The following is a 23543-nucleotide window of genomic DNA, read 5'->3' on the forward strand; positions in this document are numbered from 1 at the left end:
GGGGCGTTTCCCAGCTGACTGAAGAAACGCCAGCCACGGGCTCTCCGGTCCGGCAGACCAGAGGATCCCAAATAAACGCCGGGAACCGCCTGCCCTCCCCGAAGGACACGCCCCCCGCCCCGGCCAGCCCATCCTCTCAGCCCGCCCGCCCTGCGGCAGCGAGGCGGGGCGGAGCCCAGCCGAGCCGAGCCGCGCGCGGGAGCGCAGCCGTCTTGCATCCTTTCGTCCCGCGCGGCGCCCCGTAGGCGGGAGGTTGCGCCCGGCGGCGCGCGCGGGGCAGGCTCCCGCGGAGCGCAGCGGCGGTTGCCAGGGTAATGCGCGCGGGAGCTGCCGGGTCGTGCCGGGGCGGGGGCTGAGGGCCTCGCTCGCCGTCCCCGGTGCTGTCGCCGGCGTCTCCGCCGCCTCCGAGAGCCGTCCGCTGTGTGGGACGGCTGGGGAGGCAGGGTAGGGCCGGGCCGGGCCGGGCCTCCGCTCCGTGGCGGCCGCCGGGGAGGGGCGCGGTGGGCCGCATGGCCGCGGGCGGGGCGTGTGTGAGGAGCGGCGGTGTCGCCTGAGGGACCGTCCGAGCGGCTGCGGGGAGGGGTCGCCTCTGCCTCGCGTACCCTGCTCCGCGCCCGGCGGGAGGGATGGCGTGACCCACCGGCTGTTAACTCTGCCCGGCTGTTGCAGGGAGCGCTGACGGCCGGCCTCGGGCATGGCTTTGGGCGAGATGGATGGAGCGGCGTCGGAGCCAGAGGAAGGCGGGAGCCAGGAGCCAGGTGTCATCTCCGCCAGAAATACTCTGGAGAGCTTCACAGAGAGTCAGGAGGTCGGGGGGCTCATCGGTAACCTGAAGGGAGTCTTTGGGGATCTGGTGACTCGAGAAATGACGGTGGAAAAATTCATAGGTAAGCACGTCATCCAAAGGGAGTGTGTTTTTGTATTGCTTAAAGGAACTTCTCACCAAAAAAGGACTAAACCGTTAATTTTGGATTAGTGATAATGCTGGAACTTTATCAACAGGTAGTTTAGATTTATTTTTTTACTCGTTTTGTTTGCCAGATGTATATTGCATTATTTTGCAGTATTTAACTACATTCTGACCCATGTTTAGCCTCCACTTTCCTATTCAAATGCAGGTAATAATTTAGTTAAGGTCTGTACGTCTGTCAAATAAAGCCAGTTTTGTACCTAATTACTTGTTCAAAATGCATACATTTGGAGCTTTAAAGTGGTAATTTCATATTTTTACTCTTATATTTCATAGGAAATATGAAGGGCAGCTGAATCCATACAGATCATGTAATTGTTTCTGAGTGGAGGCAACTTGTATCTGACTTAGTAACTGAGCTTTTGTGCCATATAATGATAGCTGTTCTGCTTCTAGACTTCAGCTGAATATAGAAGTGGTATAATTACCTGCATGTAGCAGTGTCCTAGGTAATTAGCCTGTTATAATGCACATTTGTGTATTGGATCCAATATTCTGACCAGATGATTTGCAAAAGTTAATTCAAAGTTTCATATATTTACAAATCAATTTAAGTGGACTAGTATTTTGCAAGTACTTTTGCAAAAATAGTGAAATTGCAAAAATTTAAAGTCAAAATATTGATCCAGTGTCTTGTGTTTTTGACAAAAAGAAACTAGGTAGGCAAACAATAAACCAGAAAACCTAGAATTTGGAAATCTGACTCTGCAGAAGTTACTCAGTAGTATTATACTCGATTGACTTAACTGACTGTTCCATCTGAGGAGGTTAATGGTGAACATGTAGCTGTTCAGAAAAACGTAGCAAGAACACTCATATTTGTGTTGATCGTTCGGTATCACAGGTGAAATGGTAGACTTTGGGATAGAAAAGCCATTACTGAAAAAATCTCAGTGTCTGAAAGGCCATCATCTTCTCCAACCAATCATCTTGCTACGCCTCTCTTGTCTTTCATAGCATATATACTGTCTCTGTGTATTTAAATTGTATTAATGAACTTTCTGAACGCATATCATTGCCCAGTAAATAGAGTGTCAATATACTTAAAACTGATAGGTACTGTACATGTTGTTCAGTATTCAGTCATGATATTTAGTGTCATAAGGTATCATTTGATCTTTCTTGAGCAACATGTCCCAAATAGGGTAACAGGCCAAATGTGTGGGATATATCATTGAAGCTTAGGGAATACGTTTAATCTGTATACGGATAACACATTAATCATCAGTTACAGAGGATTTTAACGCAGGTCACCAAAGCATTCACAAAAACATATGATGCTCGGTTTTTTGTGAACTGTTAGAAACAGAAGTTTGGAAGATAGTTTAATCTGCAACTATAATTTTGTAGGAAAATTTAGGAAGATTTTTTTTTAATAATAGTATTAAAAGAACTTCTTTTCAATTCATTCTCTTCAGCATTTAGATTTAGGGTTTTATTTTAGATTGCCAGACTGCGATCTGGGGAAACAATTTGGCAAGATAAGGAATTTGCTGTTAAATTCCACTTCTGCTTGAGAGCTATTGCTGTGAGTGTTGATGGAATTTACTGTATTCACTAGCTCTGTTATTTGTACACAGCTTAAGGTATCATTAATTACAATGGGAAGTTAGTGATGATTAGGAGCTCAGGCTTCCTGCTTGATGAGAGACAGCACTGTGGTATCCCAGTGGAATTGCACAAGTTACTGCAAGGATACTGTTGGACTGGCTGGTGTCTTGAAAGTGGTTGTGCAGTGTCATCCACTGCTCAACTACAGCAGTGTTGAAGTTGAATTATGTCTTAAATCCTTAAATCCTAAAGTGTTGATGTGACAAGCAGAGAAAAGGGATAGAGAGCAAAATTGTTTGAGAGAGAAACAAGAAGGAGGAGCAGTTAAGAAGGTATTTTAGTTTTCTGATTAAAAAGCTATTTTCTGACCAAATATCTAAAATGACCTAGACAGTCTCCAGCACAATACTGGATCACTTGATGATCTCTTCTGAAGTCCAGCTTTCATTTCTGTAGCTGCTTTTCATTGATTCTAGGTTTAAATCAAAATGCTTTTGTTTCTAAAAACTGTGGTAAGTTGTTAGTATTTTTTTTCAATATTCAATTTCAATTTTTCTTTCCCTAAGTCAATTCCCAAAGGGAAGATAAGATATTACTGGCAGTAAGATAAAGTAAGTAAAGTGAAAAGTTTTGAGGAGCACAGATAGTAATAGCTACAGTTTGTATTTATCCAGGTTAAAGTTTGTCAAGGATTCTTTGTTCTTTGCTGAATAATTTCCTGTGTTCTATTTAAAAATAAAAAACTAGCTCTGAGAATTGTGAAGAGCACCTTCACTTGCAAAGTAGTACTATGTTGGGTTTTTTTCTGCTATAGTCAGGTAGCTCAAAAGAAAGAGATAAGAATTATGCAATGCCTATAGCCTGTCTCAGTACAGATCCTCAGTGGTGGAACTGTATTTTTAAATATGTTCCAGGCATGGGAAGGAAGATAGCTTTGTGGTGAAACCCAGTGTGTCCAGGGAGAATTTCCCCATGGCTGTATTAGCCTCAGGGTTGGAAAAGTGTCATGCTACTACACTTCTTGATGTTGAGATATCTTTGTGCATGTGTTTTTGAAGACAATCAGTAATTTGACATGCTAACAAATAGAACAGTGGGATTCCATATGTTAATGAAGAAGATGTGAACAGCAAGGCAGAAAGGTGTAAAGCAGCATTCTAGTTGCTGTGTGGGTAGGAGTGCAGTGTAAAGCTGGTACAGCTGGAGCAGCTACAGTCTGCTGTATATATTAAGTCTCTGTAAACAGCGGTTTAATGTTGTCCTCTGTTTGCAGAGTTCCATCAGAAATGGTGCGCTGGTAAGTTGTGCTTAGGAAAGGAGAGCCACAAAGTGCTCTGCAGTGAAGGACAGCAACAAACTGAGTGATTGCTTGTTTCATCTAGCTGTGAGATTTGTCCGCAGTAACTTGAGAGACTCCTGGAAGGGAGTTTATGATTCAGTGTAGGTAAATGATTGCACTACAGAAGTGGACAGACTATATTTTTAGTTACTTCTCTGTAGTTTTCTTACTTTTTGATCTTGCTTACAGCTGGTGGCAGCACTTAGCTCAAGGATACTGAAATCTTAAGCTAAAGCTGTCTAGAATCGGGGTGTATCTCACAATTAATGCCTGTAAAGAGCCTTTAATTTGACTAGCTTATTACAGATATATTTTCCTATTCAGGTATAATGGACAAGTACCAGGAGCAACCTCACTTGTTGGATTGCCACTTAGGTAGGAATGTCATCTTTAAATAATTTTTGTGTATATACTTGAAAATCTGTTAAACTAGAGGGTTCATATTTGCATTACAAGATTGCTGTGGTTGATATTACTTATATGACTACTATCTCCCTCTTTGTTCTTACAAGTATGAGAAACTGTAAGCTAACTGCAAGTCGTTTCACTTCTTTTCCTATCCTTTCATTAGAGTGGATGATGAATTCATTGTTGGCTATAGTACGGGACAATGGATCTCCTCCCCCGCTAGTTCATCTGGCTTTTAAATTTCTTTACATCATCACAAAGGTAAAAAACTCCAAGTTTAATATTCTGTAACTGAAATGTGTAAGTTCCCAATATTTTCTTTGTTGTTTAAATAACTTAAAAAAATTTTACCTTTTCAAAAATAGTAAAATAAGTAAATAAATTCTTGTCTAAGTAATGTGATGAAATGTTTTAAACTGTACTGTGAAAGATTAGTTCTCTTTTTTATCATTTTCATGATACTTATGTTATTTAATGAACCAGAGTAGTAAAAATCAAAGTCTGAATGCAAAAAAACCCCTGCAGACATTGAGACAGTGATAAAACAAGAGTCATAATGCTAAAAAGAAGAGTCAAGTATGATGAAGAATTAGATGGATTGCGGAATTTCCATCTGAGCGTAAGAAAACATTTTTTGCATGTGAGGGCTGACCACTGGAGTAGATTGCTCAGAGAGGCTGTGGAGTCCCCTTCCCTGGAGATACTGAATACCCTACTGGACATGATCCTGGGCAGCCTGCTGTGGGTGACGGTGCTTTAGCAGGAGAGTTGGACTAGACAATCTTCAGAGGTCCCTTGTTTTAAAGTTAAAGCATTATCATTCCATTAATTCTTAAGTTTGTAAAACCACAAAAATCTCAAGGTATTTAAGACCTTAATTCATATCCTTACTGTTCTTACTATATGAGGTTCATACACAAGAAGCTTCTCAAAGGGTCTTTCCTTTTTCCTCAGTACTTGACAGTACCAGATCGCTTAGTAAATTTTGAAACTTTCTGTTTTAGGTGAGAGGGTACAAACGTTTCCTCCCGCTGTTTCCTCATGAAGTAGGTGATCTACAGCCTGTTTTGGATATGCTTGTAGACCAGAATCCAAAAGATTCTGAGGTGAGAACTTACGGTACTTTTTAACTTTGATGTCTCCAGCAGAAAAAGCTGATGAACAGTATAAGAAAAAAATCTGGAAGAAAGTGTATAAAGCAGTGATACACCCTGTCCGGTGTTAACCGGACATCTGAATTTAGTATGAAAGTCATCTTCTCAGAAGAGAAATGTCTTATTGAAGGAGAGGTCTTGTGTTTTTCTTTCATGGGATATGATCTAAGGATTTAGAAGCGATGGCAGTAGCGGTGCAAGTAAAATCTTTAACCACTCATATAAGGGAACAAATTAATTGAAACAACAGTAATAAGAAAGGCAGTGAAAGATACTGAACTTCTAAGAGGAGTAACTGAAAAATTCCCTACCTGCTATGCATATCATTAACGGTCATGTTAATTTAGCTTGAAGTCATAAAAGTAAAATCACAGGAAATGGAGTGTTTAGGTTTTATGTATTTATTCCTATTTCTTAATGTAAAGAGGCTGTTTTTTAAACCTTTCAGTTTTGTCAAAGTTGCTATGAGAACTTCTATTTTGATGAGGAAATCAAGACAATAGTTAATTTTCCTTGTTTAATTTTGTAAAGTGTTTTATTCTTCCCCAACCCCCCAATATCAATCTTCAGATCTGTGAGGTTTGGTGGTTTTTTTTCCTTCCTTTTCTTTTGAAAGGAGGGAGGTGAAGATTGGAGAAAATTGCACAGTTATGGCATGAGGCACGAATTGCTTGGGGTTTTGCCTTTTGATAATATATTCCTGGGTGTGGAAAAACAACACAGAATTTCAGATTTTTTTCCACCTGTTTGCAATTTGAAAAACTGTGACATCACTTCATTAGTGTCCTGATTTAAAGTTTTATTTGGCTGGAAATGTTCTGGGCAAGAGCTCTGATTTGAAAAAATATTTACGCAAAGACTTTTTAAGCATGGATTGAGATCATAGAATCATAGAATGTCTTGAGTTGGAAGGGACACATAAGGATCATCAAGTATAACCCCAAGATACCATAGTTCATATTCTTGTATTTTTTAGTAAGGAAAAATAAGAATTCCAGAAGGCTTATTAAGATAGATGAATTTTAAGAGAGAACGTCATCTATTATAAGTAACAAAAATCATGGATCTGAAGACAATAGTTGTATTGCTGCTCTAAATTAAAATAACTTTTTTAATAAACATTATCAATTCTGACCACTTTGCTGCTGTTGTAGATGTACAGCTTTAAAACTTCTAAAAGTTTCTTCTTGTCTGTCTGTCTGTCTCTCAAAACACATCTAAAGTTGTTTCAGGAAACCCATGAAACCAATGCATAAGAAATTAGGAAGAACATATTTCTCTCATATTTGTAACTGGAGGCACAAATAGGCTGAGGGAAGGAGAAAACACAAAAATGGCAACATGCAGTTTTCCTTTGGGAAGGAAATAAACTTGCCTAGATTTCAGATTCAGAAGGGAGGGTCCATTAATTTTGTTACAGTTTTCCTCTTTGGAATTGCTGGTAGTTCTGTCTCCTTTGGTGTTTCAGAGGATTCAGGTTCAGAGTTTTCTCTTCATCATTTTACTTTGAAAGTTCCTTGGAGCTACTGGATAGTTTATGCTCCACGCACTTTGTTGGAATATGTTCCAGAAAATGGAGTGCATATGTTGTTTTACCATTCTTTTCCAGACTTGGGAAACTCGTTATATGCTTTTATTATGGCTCTCCATGATATGCTTGATTCCTTTTGATCTGGCCCGTTTTGATGGAAATATTATTTCTGAGGAAGGGCATGCTCGTATGCCAACAATGGATCGCATACTTAAAATAGCAAAAGTAAGTATAATACATCTTGTAATACTTTGAAACCTGTGATATTTTTCTTAGGCTTAATCTTTCAATATATAATAAATTATTGTCTTTTCGGAATATTATTTAAGCCCATGTTTTCTGTATCTAATCTGTAAGAATTTCTTCATAGTTTTGGAATCTTCCAGTATGTCCTTTGCTGCTTTAGTGTCAGATGAGACAGTTTATTACTTCAGGGAAAACAAACAACAATCTTATTTTATGACTGTCTGATATGAATGCATGCCTTGATTATGTTAACAGCTTTTAGCATTTGAAAATACTAGCTAGCTTTTTTGGAAAACCAAGTTTGATTTATATAGGAAATTAGCATTCAATGAGGACGAGTAACATTGGAAGCTATGACTGCACGAAGAATTTTCAACGAAGGTAGTAAAGTTTCATGAGGTGTAAGCTGAAGTGGCTAACTTGTCATCCCTTTAAGATAAAAATAAACAACACCATCCCCGAAATACCTGCACAGCTTATGCTTTTTACACTTGCAGCACTTAGTGGCTTATCACTTGTAGGCATGTAGTAGCACAAATATGACTGTAAGTGAATGTTTCAGTAAAAGTAAACTTGCTTTGAAAGACATTAGAAGGGAGACTGTTGTCTGAGATACAGTTGTTAAATGGGAAGTTTTGGGATGGGAAAAATGGGATCTTAAGCTCAGTTTGTAATCATAATGTTTGTAATCGTAAGTATTAAGTAGTATATTCATGTACAGAGTTGTTATGTAGTTTTTATTAAATCTAAATGTATGAATTCTTTTACAGTTAGTTTTCTTTTACCTTTAGTGTTACTTGGTTGTCAGTGATAAGGCTCGAGATGCAGCTGCTGTACTGGTTTCAAAGTAAGTCTCTTTTGTGCTTCTTGGCAGAAACGAAAAAAGTTAGCTCCCATTTCTCCTGCCATTTTTTAGTCTGACATGCTACTGATGACAGTGTTGGGAGGACTGGAAGTTGCTAACTGTATGTGGGATGTTAAATTTGCTTGAATCAGTGTGTTTATTATGGGAAATGCTGTGTTTTCTTCTGCTTACTAGAGGAACAGGTATCTATCACAAGGGATACAGATCTTCACTGTTAACAGGATACTGTTCAAATTGCCTTCCAGGGACCAGTTTTTGCTACAGGGTTTCAGAAAGATACGGTTACTTTGTGTTGCCGCTGATTTTTGCAGTGTGTTGCATGGTAAATAGAGAATTGGTATCTAGTATTACTGGCTTGATGTTTCCTAGTAGTACCTTAAGTTACGTAAAAGGAAATAGAAATGCTAGAATTTATTTTCTTAATATCCCTCTTGTCACTTTCTTCATTCTCTCAGCCACACAACAATACTTCTGTTTTCTTAGGTTTATTCTTGTCAAATAATTCATCAAATGAAACAGGTGTAGGATAATGGAACTTTCTAAATCCCATTGTTTTACACAGTTGGTGTTCAGACACTGAACAATTTGTGACAGAGGTGCAGTTGTTCTGACATTTTTTGTGTCACTTCAGTAATACTGATGCTAGGGTTGCTTATAAAATTGAAATAATGAACTTCTGTATCTCTCCTTTCCTAGTGCATTAGTGGAGATTGGTTTCATTTGTGATGCATATGAAAATAAATTACAAAGACCATAAACTGTGCTAGTACACACTGTCTTTTTTCGAGTATATGTTACAGTACATATTCCAGTATTCTTCTAGCAGAAGAGGGCTTTATTCAGCTCAGTTTGAAATTTAGTTTTTCTTTTCTTTTTTCTTTCTTTTTAAAGCAAGCAAACCCCCAGAATCTTTACACTAGCATATACTGTATCTACGCTAGGGGGCTCTGCCAACATAGTTTTGCCAGGGTAGCTATAGGAGCAGAGGCTCTGTAGGGTGAACAAGATGAAATGATGATAGTCGGTGTGGGTAGCTAGTCTGAACAATAAAGTCTGTGTTAAGGTTTTTCTCTGGATGAAGAGGCACAAAATTTGTGGGATTAATTGTATCAAAATAGTTGTTAAATATAACATTTAGTACAGCAGATCCTAACTGTCTTTTGGGGAAATAAGTGTCCATATGCTTATTTTAAATTTATTCTGAACTTCAGTCATGGGACTTAATGCTTTAGAAACTTGTATTTAGTGAGTATAATGCTACAGTTCCGAATCTGATGACAAAACAAACACTTTTTTGTTTTAGAACTAACAGCGTCATGCAGAAAATTCATGAAGGAGTTGAGACTAGAATCATAGTTCTCTGGTGACTAGTCCTGTACTTTTCTGATTTACTCTGAAATATTTCAGAGCAAAATTTAAGTGAATGCATGAATCATTTGAATAGTCTTTAATAAATAATCTTGCATGTTACATACTTGTTTCCCTGTGACAGAATGTAGGTTTGTCTCCTCATCCTAATTAGTTTTTGCAGTCATCTTGAAAGTGATAATTGGAAGTTGCTTTTCTAGGATTTTTATGTATCTGCATTGGTTATCTGCCTTGTCACAAGCTGACAGAAGGAGAGGATTTGATTTGATGTTATTAGCAGTTGTCTTATGTTCACTTCACCTCTATTTTATTGGCTAAATTAATTTTTATTAAAAGTATGTATTCATAACAAATAAGGTGATAAGAATACATTAAGCTGGTTGTAGTACCAGCTGCATCAAGGTGTATAAGGCTGTAATGGGAGCAAAATTACTATTCAGTGTACTTATAATTATTTAGTTTATTATGAAAACACCATTTTCAAAATGGCCTAATGATTAAAACACTTCATCAGGAATTAGGAGACCCAGGTCCGAGGTCTTTTGGCCTCGGTGCATTTGAATTCACTGCTTTCACATCCCAAAACTGTTCTTTAATGAACGGGCATAGTTATTTTGAGATGAGATCACTGTTTCATCTTCTTGAAGTTTGACTGTTAATGTGGGCAGGAATACAAAAGTCCTAGGACAGACAGAGAGATAAGATACAGGAGTCTAACTCTTTAAACACACTGAGTTAGGAAACTCCTTGGGGATGAAGAGGAAGTCTGGGTTCTGGGTCCCGCTCCAAGGAGTTCATGAATTTCAAGTGAAGTTTAGAAATGTCAGGATCCAAGACTTCCTGTTTTCCGAAGTAATTTACTTTTCATAGGGCAAAGGAGCTGGAGTTTGTTCCATGAATTCTCCTTTCTGTCTGCTCAGTGACCTGGTTGCAGTAGGAGGAGATGAGGTTTATCCTTATCTTGCTTTCAGTCTGGAGGTTAGGGCACTCCTTTGAGAAATTAAGATTTAAACTCCTTTGGGCTGAGAAAGGGTCTAGGAACCAGTTCATCTACTTTACAGGTTACTTCTCTTACCTGTGCTATTGTGCAAAAGAAGGCTTTGTCCTTGCTGCTCTGTTATAAAACAAGCCACCCTCCCTCAACTAACCCCTGCCCCAAATCCTCACTGTTCTGTTGCTGAACACAATAGATACTGACTTTGAAGACAATTCAAGTGATCACGTGTCTGCTCACTGTTTCCTGTTTTCTCTGTATTTAATATTCCCCGTTATTTAAGTCTTGGTGCAGTTCCCCATTTAATTGGTAGGTATATAAAGTAACCAGATACAGGCTCTGCATACATCCTTGTTGAAGCATTATGAATTGTACTTTGTGGGCTTTCCCATGTACCTTGTTTACTTTGATTGCATTGAGAACAAAGTTTCTTAATTTAGTCTCAATCTCTGCTGGAACAGGACCCTAATTTTTAGGTGCTAAGAATACTAAATTAGATAACTGAAGCAGTTGCCCTAACTGTAGCTTGGCTGGCACTGGTGATGACTGAGTATAGGTTTATGGAAGTAGTTTAACCATGATGAACCTCTTTTGCTCTCTCTAAGATGGGTAAAAATGCATCTCCTGACCCATCTACTGTATTAAATAACAGGTGTTTGACCTTTTCAAATATCCAAAAAACCAAATATAGCACTGATGATTACTTTTTATGGGCCTGGCTGATAACAGTGCAGTATGGACCAATTTTTGATTTGCACTAATTTTCAGATTTGCAGAGTAGCTGTTCTTGGTGAGAATGGTGGAGAATATTTGTTTCAGCTTTTCACTAATTCTAATGGAAATAATTTTTATGTGGGACCTTTGGAAAATTTGTTGCTTTGCAGTTAAGATGAGAAATCTCTAGAATCCAAGTTTATAGGTTGGTTTGAAGTGAAAGTGAAATTCGGGGTCAGAGCCTTGCTCAGAAACAGAAGGGCTAAACATGGTCGTTTGGAGTGTTCCCACCCTCAGCTATTTAGGAAAATACCCATTATAGAATTGTTTTTAGGAACTGCAACCAGTTTGGATAGCAGAAAAAGTTCTTTTTCATTGAAAGTCATAAAGTTAGTAACTGCAGTGTTTTGTTTTTTTTTTTCTCTGACAGATTTATTGTCCGCCGTGATGTCAGGCAAAAAAGGATGCCAGACTTCCTGGACTGGACTCTTTCCATGTTATCTAAATCCTCCTTCCAGACAATGGAGGGGACTGTTGTTATGAATGGCATGCTCCAGGCCCTGGTAAATACAGTTTTTTCTTTAAAAGATAGATGATTGTATTTATGATCATATGATACTGCTATGGTAGGCCTTTAATAGCAAATGCAGAGAGTTTCCTCTTTTTTAAAAAAGGATAAGATAATATACAGCTAGAATTTCCTCCACAACAGTTGTGAAGATGTAACTTCCCATGTATGTGTATTTTCTTTAAGTATTCTTGTCATCATCAAATGAAAGTGAAGTTGCCAGTATAGAAACTGATAAATGACTCTCAAAAATGCTTTTAAATATCTGACTGTATATCAGTAGTGATTTCATAGTTCAGTTTGGGCTTTGTTTTTTGTTTGTTTGTTTTTTCTTTTTTTTTTTTCTTTTTCTTTGAACAAAAGCTTTGAAATAAATTAAAAAATTGGAACTGTACAAAATGAAGAGGTTTGGCTTCTGATATAGTAGTGGTCTCTCCTAGACTTTTCAGAACTGGCAACCAAAATGCAAGTGATACTTGAGAGTTGTATCCATTCCTCTTCAACTAAAATATTGTTCTCAATAGTTTTAATAAGACATACTAAACTTGTTAGTGTCCTTCAATAGTCTGAAAAAATGCACTATTTCCTGTGGTTTTCCTTGCTAATTTGAACAGGTTTTTTGTTTAATGCTCATTACCTTGTGAAGTAACAGTAGTTTATGACTTGGAGAGCTGAATTCTTAGTTTGGTTATACTACGCATGGGAAAAAATCTGTAATACCTGAACCACTGCTATATGATAGCACTCCTCTTGTATATTCTAAGAATATCTTTTTATAAACTCTTTCTTGTAGTTTTACACCCTTAAAAGTGTTGGTGTGCATTTTTAAATACTTGAATAACAGTTCTGGTATCTATTCCAATTTCAATGTCCAAATCTATTTGGGTGGATTGGGGGAGTGTGTGTGAGTGGAGTTGTTCTTTCTTGTTTTTGTTGTTGACCAAACTCAAGGTAGTGCAAGCAAAGTCAAATGACATGCTCTTGTACAGTCTTTGCACAGGTTTAAGGATTTGCTGGTGTTTGTACGAGTTTCTATAATTTGCATAAATTTGCAGCTCTTTTTAAATAATTGCTATGAGGACTTGTATGCAGTATGTTACTAAACATCAAAGCAAAGTTCTGGAACAAATGTGTGATGTGTGTTTTTGGTTTTGGTTGTTTTTTTGGTTTTTTTGTTTTTCTTTTTTTTTTCTATAGCAGCTCTTCCAAATCAAAAGATACAAGAAATGATCTATATTTAGAATAACTTAGGACTTGCTGCTTAAGCAGGAGGAAGCATTATTTGTATGCACTGCAGTATGTTTCAAAAGACAGAATGATGTTTCATCATTTTATTGTCAGATCTGGAAAGGGAGACTGACTGTTTGCCATTCTAGGTGCATGATGAGACCTGTAGGATGTATAATACATTAGTGTTTTGTCATAATTCCTTTGAGTTTGGCTTTGGCTCTATCCACCTGTTCATTAGTGCATACTAAGCGAAACAGGTGAATACTTAACAAGTAGAATCGAAACTAGAATGTGATACAATATACCTGGAAGCAGAAGCCTGGCTTCTTGCATTTGTATGATTTTTTTCCGCCTCTGTGGGATAGGAGAAAGTGTTTATCAGGCCAGTTTTATTTGTGTCCTACAGCTCATAACTCCTGTTCCAGTTGATAGGTATGAGCAGACTGAATTTTTAAAGCCTTTTCTTGTATTCAGTCTTCAATTTTCAGTTTCAGTTACTACAATGTAAGCATGAATTATATCATTAGGGAATAAAGGTTTTCGGAATGATACGTAGGCAGGTATGTGTGTATGCAGACGTGCTTAAGTGGAGTAGGAAATACTAATTTCAAGAGTTTAAGAATTCTGTAACCCTTGTAAAAATAGCATGTTGTTAAACCAAAAATATCAGCTGAAAATAGAAGTAGTGTTTAAAATAAGTAAACCTTTTCTCTTAAACATGCAAGTTTCTAACAGTCAGTACAGAAACATAATAAGTAATTGCTAAGTGTGCGAAGCAGAACACATGCTCATGGAGGGACAACTAAAACTTGTGTCAACAAGCTTCAAAATTCTTTGGCCTTGGATTCCTCCGGCAATTTGTTACTTTAAGAGTCAAACTGTAGTTGCCTGGACATTTCTCTCTGAACAAGCAGGAGAAAAAAGACAATTTTTCAGTTTCTGGTCAGTACAGCAAGGCAGGTTTTGGGAATGTAACAGGGTTTGGGAACGTAACCCACCAGGGTGGGGATAAAAAGTCTTTCTCTCTCTTCATTGGATCAGTTTAGGGCTGCCCCTAGCAGGGTGGATTTCAGTTGGATTATGATCCTATGCTGCTTATGGTCTGCATTTAGGTAATAGCTTGTAGTGAGATTGGCATGGCAAAACTGTTTTAAAAAGACATGAAACTCTTGCATTTCAATGAACTGAAACTGCAAGTTAGGTACACAATGAGTAGTTCGACGTTGCTGCACTTTGATCTGCCTCTTCGTGGCCTTAAGTCTTGGTGATTAGGTATGCTACTGTTTAATCTAACTCAGCATTATGTGTAGAACAAGTACTACTGTTTCATGATGCTTGTTGAAACACGCAGCCTGCATTACATATTTTAATTCCACTGATGCTTTTTTCTTTTTTTTTTTTCTTTACACCTGTCGTCAGTAATATATCATTTCACAACAGGTGTGCACTGGCAGGAATCTTTTCTTACAGTGTTTCAGATTCATTTTTTAAAACTGCCCTCTTGTTGAAATTAACATTGCGGTATTGAATTAAATTCACTTTTATGCTTGAATACTTTGTATATTTGAAGGATTATAAATGTTGGATTAATAAGAAATTGCTGTATTTTTTTATAACATTTGTTTACTTGAAGGAAACTTCTAACCTGTTTCAAGAATCTGCATTTTAAATTCTCTTGGTCTGGAGGTTTGCTTTTAAACCTGCCATTATATCAAACAGCTTTTTAGTTATTGCTGCAGGGTGTAGCACTCCCAGTTCTTGCGTGACAGAGATGTCATCATGTTGAGGTAGCCTTGGGCATTGAAACTTATTAAACCTTATTTGTTTTATAAGTGATTCAGTATACAAGTGTGAGTAATAATTAAAAAAAATAAAACGCCCTACACAGTGATCTGATGAAACTCAAGAGTCTTAAGAACAGGGCATTTCCCTGAGCTGTCTCTAATGCAAAAGTTATTTAGCAATAGCTACATGCTTATGTAAATTTTGCTCCAGGGAAGAAAGAACTCTCTAACTCTATTCTTTCAGACCCAGAGGCACAAAAACAGAATATTTCCAAATAGAATGTTTCCCAAGTCTCTATATTTTTGGCATTCTCAAAGAATTAGTGATGCTAGGATTGTCTGTTGGCATTATTTTTTAAAAAATGTGTTGTTGCTTAGTGGTTTGGTGATAAAAGTATACAAAAAGCAGTGTGGATGTAAGGAGAAGAAAAAAATTCTTAATGTCTGTAGATACCAAAGGCACTGACCCCTTCCTGGTAATACTGTATCTCCTCTCTTTCTGAGTGGCACAGAGTATTCTGATGTGGCCTTGCCTGATAGTTCTGAGTTTTCTTCCTTCTCACCAGAAGTATTGCAGTTAGTTCAAGGTTCAGAAGTTCTGTTATCGTAAGTCTGTTTCTTTTTCCTCTTCGAGTATAGTGCTGTCTCAAGCTGCTAATTTTTTTTTTTTCCTCCCAAGTATTTCAAATCTATGGGTTTGGGTAGTCTTGTTAAGATGGAAAGGAACTATTCTGTTAGCTCTCCATGTGTTAGTGTAAACTTTTCAGGCTTTCAACTGATAAATAACTAAGATCTTATGAAAACTGAACTCCTTTTGCCACCCATTTAACTGGACTCCGTATTGAAGTTTGTCAGTTTAAGTACAGTGTTGATGATCAATACCCCGACAAATACGTGTGACCTACAGTAGGTGTACTATTTATGTTGAGGACATAGCAAGAACAAGGGCTTTAACTAATCTATTTTACCATTTCTCTACTTTCAAGTGAACTTCTTATTCTGGCGGCGTGCCCTCCCCCACCTTGTTTACCTCCTCACATCTGGCCTGGAGGCAGGGATGGCTGATAGCTTTCCCTAGACCTGGATGTTGTTTGACTACTAGGGGGTGCTCCAGAGTAATGAAAGATACCATTTACTTCTCTTCCCATAGAGGCTGAAAGTATCGTCCCAATCCTTGACTTGGTTGGTTACGACCAGAGGGTAGATTTAGACTTGTGTCTCCTGCTCGGCAGGAAGATACACTTGCTACCAAACAGTCAGGCCACCCTTAATGGTGATTTGTATAGCTTGGGGAACATGTCCTGGAGATGATCCTGATTGATATATCTCATGAAGGTCGGGCCTAAAGTGGGTTATGCAGACAATTGGAAGGTGTGGTGTGTTTCTTCTGTGATTACTAAGAAACTAGGCTTTGTTTTCCTTGCACCATGCTATTTCTAAAGCAAAACCAGACTTGACAGTCATCATTGCTTGCACACCACTGATTTTCTCTAATTTGTAGGTGGCTTAATTATTTATAGGAGAGGGAGTCACATACTTTTCAACAGTTCAACAGGTTGGGTAAGTTGGTGTATGCTGTATGTCCTCATTAAATTGAAGAGACCATGGCGTAACTTTGATTGCCTGGATACTCCAATAGACAGGCTCCTTACTTTCAGTATTGTTAGTTGCTGACACTAAAATATCTATGCAGGTGGCAAACCAAGCTTATTAATTATTTTGTTTGTATCAGATTTTTTGAAATGGTGTGCCTTGGATGTTTTTCTTCCTTCAAGGCAGGAAGTTTAAGCTGAATACTGTAATGCTGATTTGTCCTTTTTTCTAGGTTTTTTTTTTTTTATGTTTTCTGTTCATGCATCATGTACTTTTCTTTTTAGTATAACCTCTGTAAGCTCTAGGTTTACAGGATTTTTCCGAGACAGTAACTTAACCTTACACACATGACTGTAGCATATGCTGGAAGAAAATACATACACCGCTCCCCCCGTGCCCCCCCCCCCCCCCAAAGGCCAACATCAGTTAAAGTGCTCTTTTATTTCCTCTGGAAAATATATCTACTAAGCTTAAAAAGTTGGGAAATTTGGGCTTGTGAATGCTTTCACATGCTTTGACTCATAAAGTAGTAATGAAAACTTCTTTTCCTGACATTTCTGCAATCAGAAAAAAAAAACCCTAGACACTGGATTTCCTGCTCTGTTGAATATCTGAAGAGTAGTTCTTAACAGTTTGGCTGTTACCTATTTACTTCTATAAAAATTGTTTTTAAAATGGCTGTTAAACTTCTCGCTGATACAGAGAAATACCTGATGTATCGTTTACTGAAACACTAGTAAACTGGTAGAAGGTTGTATGTGACCTGCAATGTGCATTAGTGGGTGCAAACAGAACTTTCTTTCCTTTCAGACATTTGGCATTTTCAGCTGTGTTTATTCCAAAATCAGTAGGTAACATATTTTATTGATCAAAAATCATGTAAATATTAAGGCCTATTTTTTTTTACAGTTTAGTTATTAATTTAAACACAGTAGCTGTGGTGTTCTTTGGTTCAGTTTTACTTCCCCTAGAAACTTGTATTGGCAAAATAAAATCCCTTAATCCATATCTCAGTTAATTTACAGCAGTTGCTATCATAATTTTAACATCTGAAAGTATATTATAAATCCTTGCAGTGTTTTGTTTGAGAATACATGTTCTGTGTTGAATATTAGAAATGAAAACAGTTCGTTATTTAAGTATGTAGCAAAACTGTGGTTGGGAAACAATGTGTTTCACTTTTTTCTTCAGAAAATAATAGAAATGGTTGTGAAATGGAATGTGTCAGGTTCACTGCTCTAAATTGATTCATAGGTGTGTGAGGCTGTTTTCTTAATTTTTTTAGAAAAGCATTAAAAATATTTCTTGTACAATATTTGAAGAGTTTTCTCATTTCCTGTTTGTGTGTTGGTTAATTTCTTCCCACATCTTGCTTAGAGGTGGTACGTTCCAGTTATGTTGTTCCTGAGGAGTCAGCACTGAATTCAAAGTTGGCCTTAAGGATGTGAAAACTCATGGAGAAACTTGTAGAAAGGTGCCAGAATTTAGGAAATATCTAAAACTGAAAATGTGTAAATGTTTTGAGGATTCTATTCCATCTTTGCAGAAGCTCCTAGACAGCATGCTGAGAAGTGTTAATGTAGGCATCCAAATGGTTTTTGTCCCAGAGCATTCCCAAGGCTATATTAAAAAGCTGTTTCTCTACATTATCACCACTCCAGGACTTATACTGTGTTTGAATATGCTTGAATATAATCCTAATAATTTGGAGGCAGCCTGTGTGTGCCTTAAAAACAGTATTTGCTCTTAACTGGGCTATTATACAGAAAGGAGAAGTAATTGTGAAGATAAGATACTGCAGAAATGCTGCAGTATCTCCTAGCATCCGCTACAAACTTGCTAATCTTGTGAAGAAACCATCTGATAGGTTTTTAAAGCAGAACACAGGAACAAAATGATGAAGAGATGATGAGCTTCTGCATGTTTCAGCAAAGAGGTAGGAAAATTTTAGAGGCACTCTGGATTTTTTTATTATGCCAAAGATTTGCAGATTTTCTGTCATCTTTAGGCTTTCTAATACAAGCAGAGTTTTGTATGTTAGTGGGGAATTTTTTTTTTTTTTATACTGATATTGATAAAAATTATGCTGCATTTATACCATTTGTGTTGGTAGTTATTTCTGTTAGCTGTTCTGGGCCTGAAGTAGTTCTGTATCATTACTGCTTTGTAAATGTAGTTTTTAAAGGATGCCTTATAATTGCCTAGTTACTCATGAAAGCATTAAAAATCTTAAATAATTCAACATACATTATCAAATTCCCCTATATAGCTTGTAGTAGAGCTGATCAGAAGTGCTAATTTAGGATCCTAAAATGCAATTTAGTAACAAAACAAAATAGAATGGGTACATAGCCTAAAGGTGTTTTTATTGCCTTGTTGCTCTTAACCACACCTGCAGTACGGGAGGCATGTGTGTGTTTGGTATGTGTGAGAAAGTACATATTTTTAAGGTAAGTCTGTTCTTGTTTAACTCCTAGGCATATTTATTGAGGAACATTTTTCTTCTGGTGAATGGCAAAGCAAGGAAAAATAAGTGACTGAACACAGTAGTTTTGATGCATACTAAGTGAACTGAGGAAACTTTAAATGTGTAACATGTTTTTGTCAGGTGTTAATAGTCCATTCGTCTCACTCTAGTGCTGGGGCTTAATCTTAGTGGGATATTTAATTGTATATAAAATTATTTTGGAAGCTCTTTGCTTCTTTAAATCCCTTGGCACAAGAATTAAGGTTTGCCTGTTGGAGGTATATTTGTAGCAGGCTTGCAGTCAAGAGGTTTCTGTAGCTGGTTATGTTTAGTTTTAACATGGAGATCTCAAAAGCTGTTGGAGAAACAGGGTAAAATACTCAGCAGTGTAGCCTGTACTGTGTCCTGGCTGTCAGTGTGTGGTTGCTACTAATAACTAAGCTCGCTCACATGTGTCCATCTGTCCTGCTTCTTAGCAGTGACCAAAGTGTTGATGTGTACTGTGTCCTGGGTCGTCTAAATCATGAGCTAGGCTTGTGCAGTTTGGAGACGTTCAGTGCCAAGAAGTCCCAAACAGGATATAGAGTTCCCCTAGTTCTTCTGCCCGTATTCATGTTCTACAATTCTGCTTCACTTTTTAGAGGTTCAAAGCAACATGAGCTGTTTGAGATAACAGGTGCTCTGGTTGCACCTGCATTGAGCTTGTGTGACCAAGCACTGAGCTGGATGGTTCAGAGAGCTGAGCTGGCTGAAAACTAGTGTCTTTTATCCACCCCCCCCCCCTTTTTTTTTTTTCTCCTCCATTTTCTCTTGAGTGTTTTTTGGCCAACTGGGCTCCCTGAGTTGGCTGCCTGCATGACTGTATGGGTGGGAGGGGAGGGCTGGGCTACAGTATCCTTGACTTGCATTGACTTACAAAGAAGTACAAATGTACCCTGAGACTCTTTTCCTTTTATGCTATTTAAATTAGTAAACACTACAGATTATTGCAAGAACATTAAAAAGTATTTTAGAACTACATGCTTGATATATTGTGGTTTAGAATCTCTATATTCTCATGTCTGTTTTCCCTGTTTTAATTGTAGGCACAGTTATTTAAACATGGCAAAAGAGAAGATTGTTTACCGTATGGTAAGTTTGTAATAACCTGATTTCTGTTTTTAAAGCCATTCCAATAAAAAAAGTAAAAAAAGATTAAACTGATAACAAGTGATGCTGTAACGAGTGAAATCAACAGGGAAGTTATAAAGCATGCAAAATGAGGGGAGAAAAAGAAGAGATGACAGTGAGGGAGGAAGAGACACCACTGGGGAATGTTATGTTGGAACAGCTCATCAAAGGATTTGGCAGGTGATCACATTGGCCATTGCTATAATACAGGAGCTGAACACAGAACATATAAACTATAAGATGTGGAAAATATTTTAAAAACTTCATTAGAACATAAACTGGTATTCATATTACTGCTGAAAATTTTACAGAAAATCTTCAAGTTTTAACATAAGCACAGGATTTTGGAAAACCCAAGTTTAAAGAACCTGCTGTGTACAGGACCCAGCTGGAATCATGTAGTGATACTGTTGAAATGAGAAAAAGGTTTTAGTGAAAAGAGATTATAATGGATGCAATTAGGGATAGACAGGTACCCAAAAGGAGAGCACAGAAGTTTCTGAACAGTGTAGCTGCATGTTGGAATTATATTCATCTCCTGGTGAATTGTGGAATATGGTCAGAACTGACTGCAAAATACTAGCTTGTTTTTTATTGATAGCAGTAAAGAGAGGTAGGGAAAGATGATGGCTAATTACAAAACACTACAAAAGACTTGTCAGTTTTGTGGAGCTTATCAAAGTACCAGAAATGTGGCTTGTGCTATTCATGGGAATCAAGCAATGATGTAAACTCACTTTAGAATGCTTATGATTTCACTTAATAGAATTATTTTGACTTCCAAGAAGAAACTTCGTAGATCTAGTGCTGGAAACAGTTTCATTGTCCCAGTTACTATGTCGGAGATACAGACACTTCCTTACAAAATGCCTGAGATATGGGTAAAGATGGAGATAAGATAGTGAAGACAAACAGAATAGAATGACATATGTGCTATACAGCTGGTCAGGAACAAACAGAAAATACTGAGGAATGTCATTGCATAGAAATAGCAGACAGCACTGTGGAAGCTTAAAGAGTAGTAAGACTGCCAGATAAGCAGAATAATAAACAGGCTAGATAGAATATGGCACAACACAAAATTATGTAATTTAAAAGATGCAACTGTACAACACAATGGTCATAATCGATATGAAAAGAAGATACTTGGCTCACAACATTAACCCTGCTGGTAAAATTAAATGTTTTCGCCTATGGCATACAGAAAGACTATTAAGTAGTTATGAGTCTGGTAATAAGAGAAACATCAGGGGCATACCAATGAATAAATTTACCATAGAAAAGATAGAATGCTCACAACTAAGAAGCAAATATTCAGACAGAAACTGTTGGGGATAAGAAAATGTGAGAGACAAAAAATATCAAAGCTATTTAATTATCACAGGTTATAGCAGATCTGAGGATCAAATAGAAAAAAAAAAATAGACAAATGTCAAAGGAAGATACTGTTCGAAATCTTTTGCAACACAGAACTTGATTTAAAAATAAGCACTAGTCCTGAAGCCATTTGCATGGGTCTGTAGATATGTTAGTGATTCACAGGTTGGCAGGACTTGGAGGAGGTTTATATTTGTGTATTCTTAATTTTTTTTCTATCTGTGAATATTGATGTTTCTGCAGTCTCTTCCTCCTACACCATTAGTCTCTCTAGCTTTTACAACTGGAAAAAAATCCAGGTTGCTGGAAGGTATCGAAGTAATAGTCATTACTGGCTTTACCTTTTTGTCTGCATGTATTATTAATATTTTAGTATGTCCGGATAAATCATAAGCCTTTTTAAAAACTGAGATTTTTAAGTCACATCCTACAATTTCTCAGACTTTGAAACAATTGTTATATTTTTGATCTCTTAGTATTTTGAAACCCCTGATATGAGACTGGAGTAAGAGGTTGCAGAGTATTTTGCCAGTGTGGTTCCATATTTGCAGTGCTTATAGCAAGAATGCTAGGTCCTTCAGAGCCCAAGTTGTTAGTTTCTATTAACTAATGATCAGCCTTCAAAACAATCATTAATTGTTTCAGGCTGAAGATGCAAAAGGACTGGTTTTTTTGTAACAGGAATGTGTTCCTTGTGAAAATTTTAAATCCTGGAACTTTATACTCCTTAATCTAAGATTCTCCTTTTGTCTATGTTTTTTTACTTTGCTGGACAAATAACTTTGTTACCTTTGATGTGCCCAAATGAAAGGTTTTGTTGCTGATTGTTTACACATACACAGTATTTCTCATGTCTAAATGTTTATAGACATTCATCGTCATAAAAATTTCTGTGCCAGAGGAATTAAGTCGGTGCTGCCTGAAAATAATAAATGAGGAAAGGGAATGCTTTCTTAGTATGCAGAAACTGGCTGCAGAGTAAATGAATTAGATTTTCTGACTCTTGGTTCTGTTAGACTACTGAAAATTCTTAGACCCCAAAAGATATTGAATGTGTTACTTCCAGTGAGAATTAGAGGCATAAATACTCTCAGAATCTAGAATCATTATAATTTTCATAGTCAAAAGTAATCCTTAAAGCAATCCTTCCTGTTTGGTAGGTAGAGGATATTACCACTATTTGACCAGTGTCAAAGCTACTACAAAGTAGGTAATAAGGCATTTGCATTTCAGTAATACCTTGAAAATCTAAATCTTCTAAAGAACTTTCAAAACTTTACAAAATTTTCTTACTGAGATTTTTTTAAAACCAATTTTTCTAGAATGTTTATTTTCTTTTACAGCTGCTACTGTACTTGAGTGTCTTGATAATTGCAAGCTGTCAGAAAGTAATCAGATGGTTCTTCGCAAGCTAGGGATGAAACTTGTTCAACGACTTGGACTGACATTTGTGAAACCGAAGGTAGCAAAATGGAGGTTAGTTTAAAGCTGAAAGAGTTTAAAAAAACAAATAAATCCAAAAGCACTCCAAAAACCTTAAAAATACCTAAATCCATACATTTGACTACTGGCCTTCTGCCCTCCTGACCTCCCCTCCCCTAAAAGAGAAAGAAAGAAATCCCTGTGTTATTTGGGAATGAATACATTCTTCATTTGCACTATTTGGAAAAAGTAAATTTCTTCCACTGTATTTAGTTTCCTGTATTTTTTTTCAATTTTCGTATAGTAAACTATAGTGCTGTGACAAGGCAAGTCTTCTGACTTTTCATGTTGCACATTACACAAGCAGAAGCCTGTCCCTATATAATGCATAACTTGGTAAAGATGGGAAGACAGTAACCTTTGTTACTGAAGTTGATTTAGTACAATTTTGTAAGAGTGAACATAACTTTTTCCATTACATAGGTCTACCCTGATTCGATAGAAAGTTCACAGGGGAAAAGTAGTTTGCAATCCCACTTTCGTTTTGCATATTAGTCAGGTTTTGGTGTCTGGTTTTACTTATTGCCAGAGGGCAAACTCTTTTTTAGATTTCTCGCACTGATATTTTAAAATTGCAGGCTCCCTTGGTGACTATTTTTATTGTATTTCTTTTACCAACTTTTGAGAACGTCCTTAGGCATAGAAAATTCTTTTTAGATGGAGAGTGTACCTTGCCCAATGGCAAAAGTCAGTTTAGCATGTAAAGTATATCTTTTGTAAGAATGTATCTAC

The 23543-nt window shown here is 37.3% G+C and overlaps 1 protein-coding gene across 3 annotated transcripts in view; it reads left to right on the plus strand.

Annotated features, from left to right (window-relative positions):
- Positions 1–190: 190 nt before the first annotated feature.
- TBCD (tubulin folding cofactor D) overlaps positions 191–23543 on the plus strand; it is a 131877-nt gene continuing 108524 nt past the window's right edge. For 2 of the 3 annotated variants that reach the window (XM_052809088.1, XM_052809091.1), the window contains exons 1-10: positions 191–311; positions 670–887; positions 4185–4235; positions 4432–4529; positions 5273–5374; positions 7032–7178; positions 7991–8046; positions 11571–11703; positions 19868–19913; positions 22673–22805. In XM_052809088.1, coding sequence (XP_052665048.1) covers positions 695–887; positions 4185–4235; positions 4432–4529; positions 5273–5374; positions 7032–7178; positions 7991–8046; positions 11571–11703; positions 19868–19913; positions 22673–22805 — 959 coding nt within the window. In that variant the 5' untranslated portion in view covers positions 191–311; positions 670–694. The other variant, XM_052809090.1, reaches the window with a different exon arrangement.

The sequence above is a fragment of the Harpia harpyja genome, chromosome 14 (assembly GCF_026419915.1).
Source record: "Harpia harpyja isolate bHarHar1 chromosome 14, bHarHar1 primary haplotype, whole genome shotgun sequence".
Classification (NCBI taxonomy): domain Eukaryota; kingdom Metazoa; phylum Chordata; class Aves; order Accipitriformes; family Accipitridae; genus Harpia; species Harpia harpyja.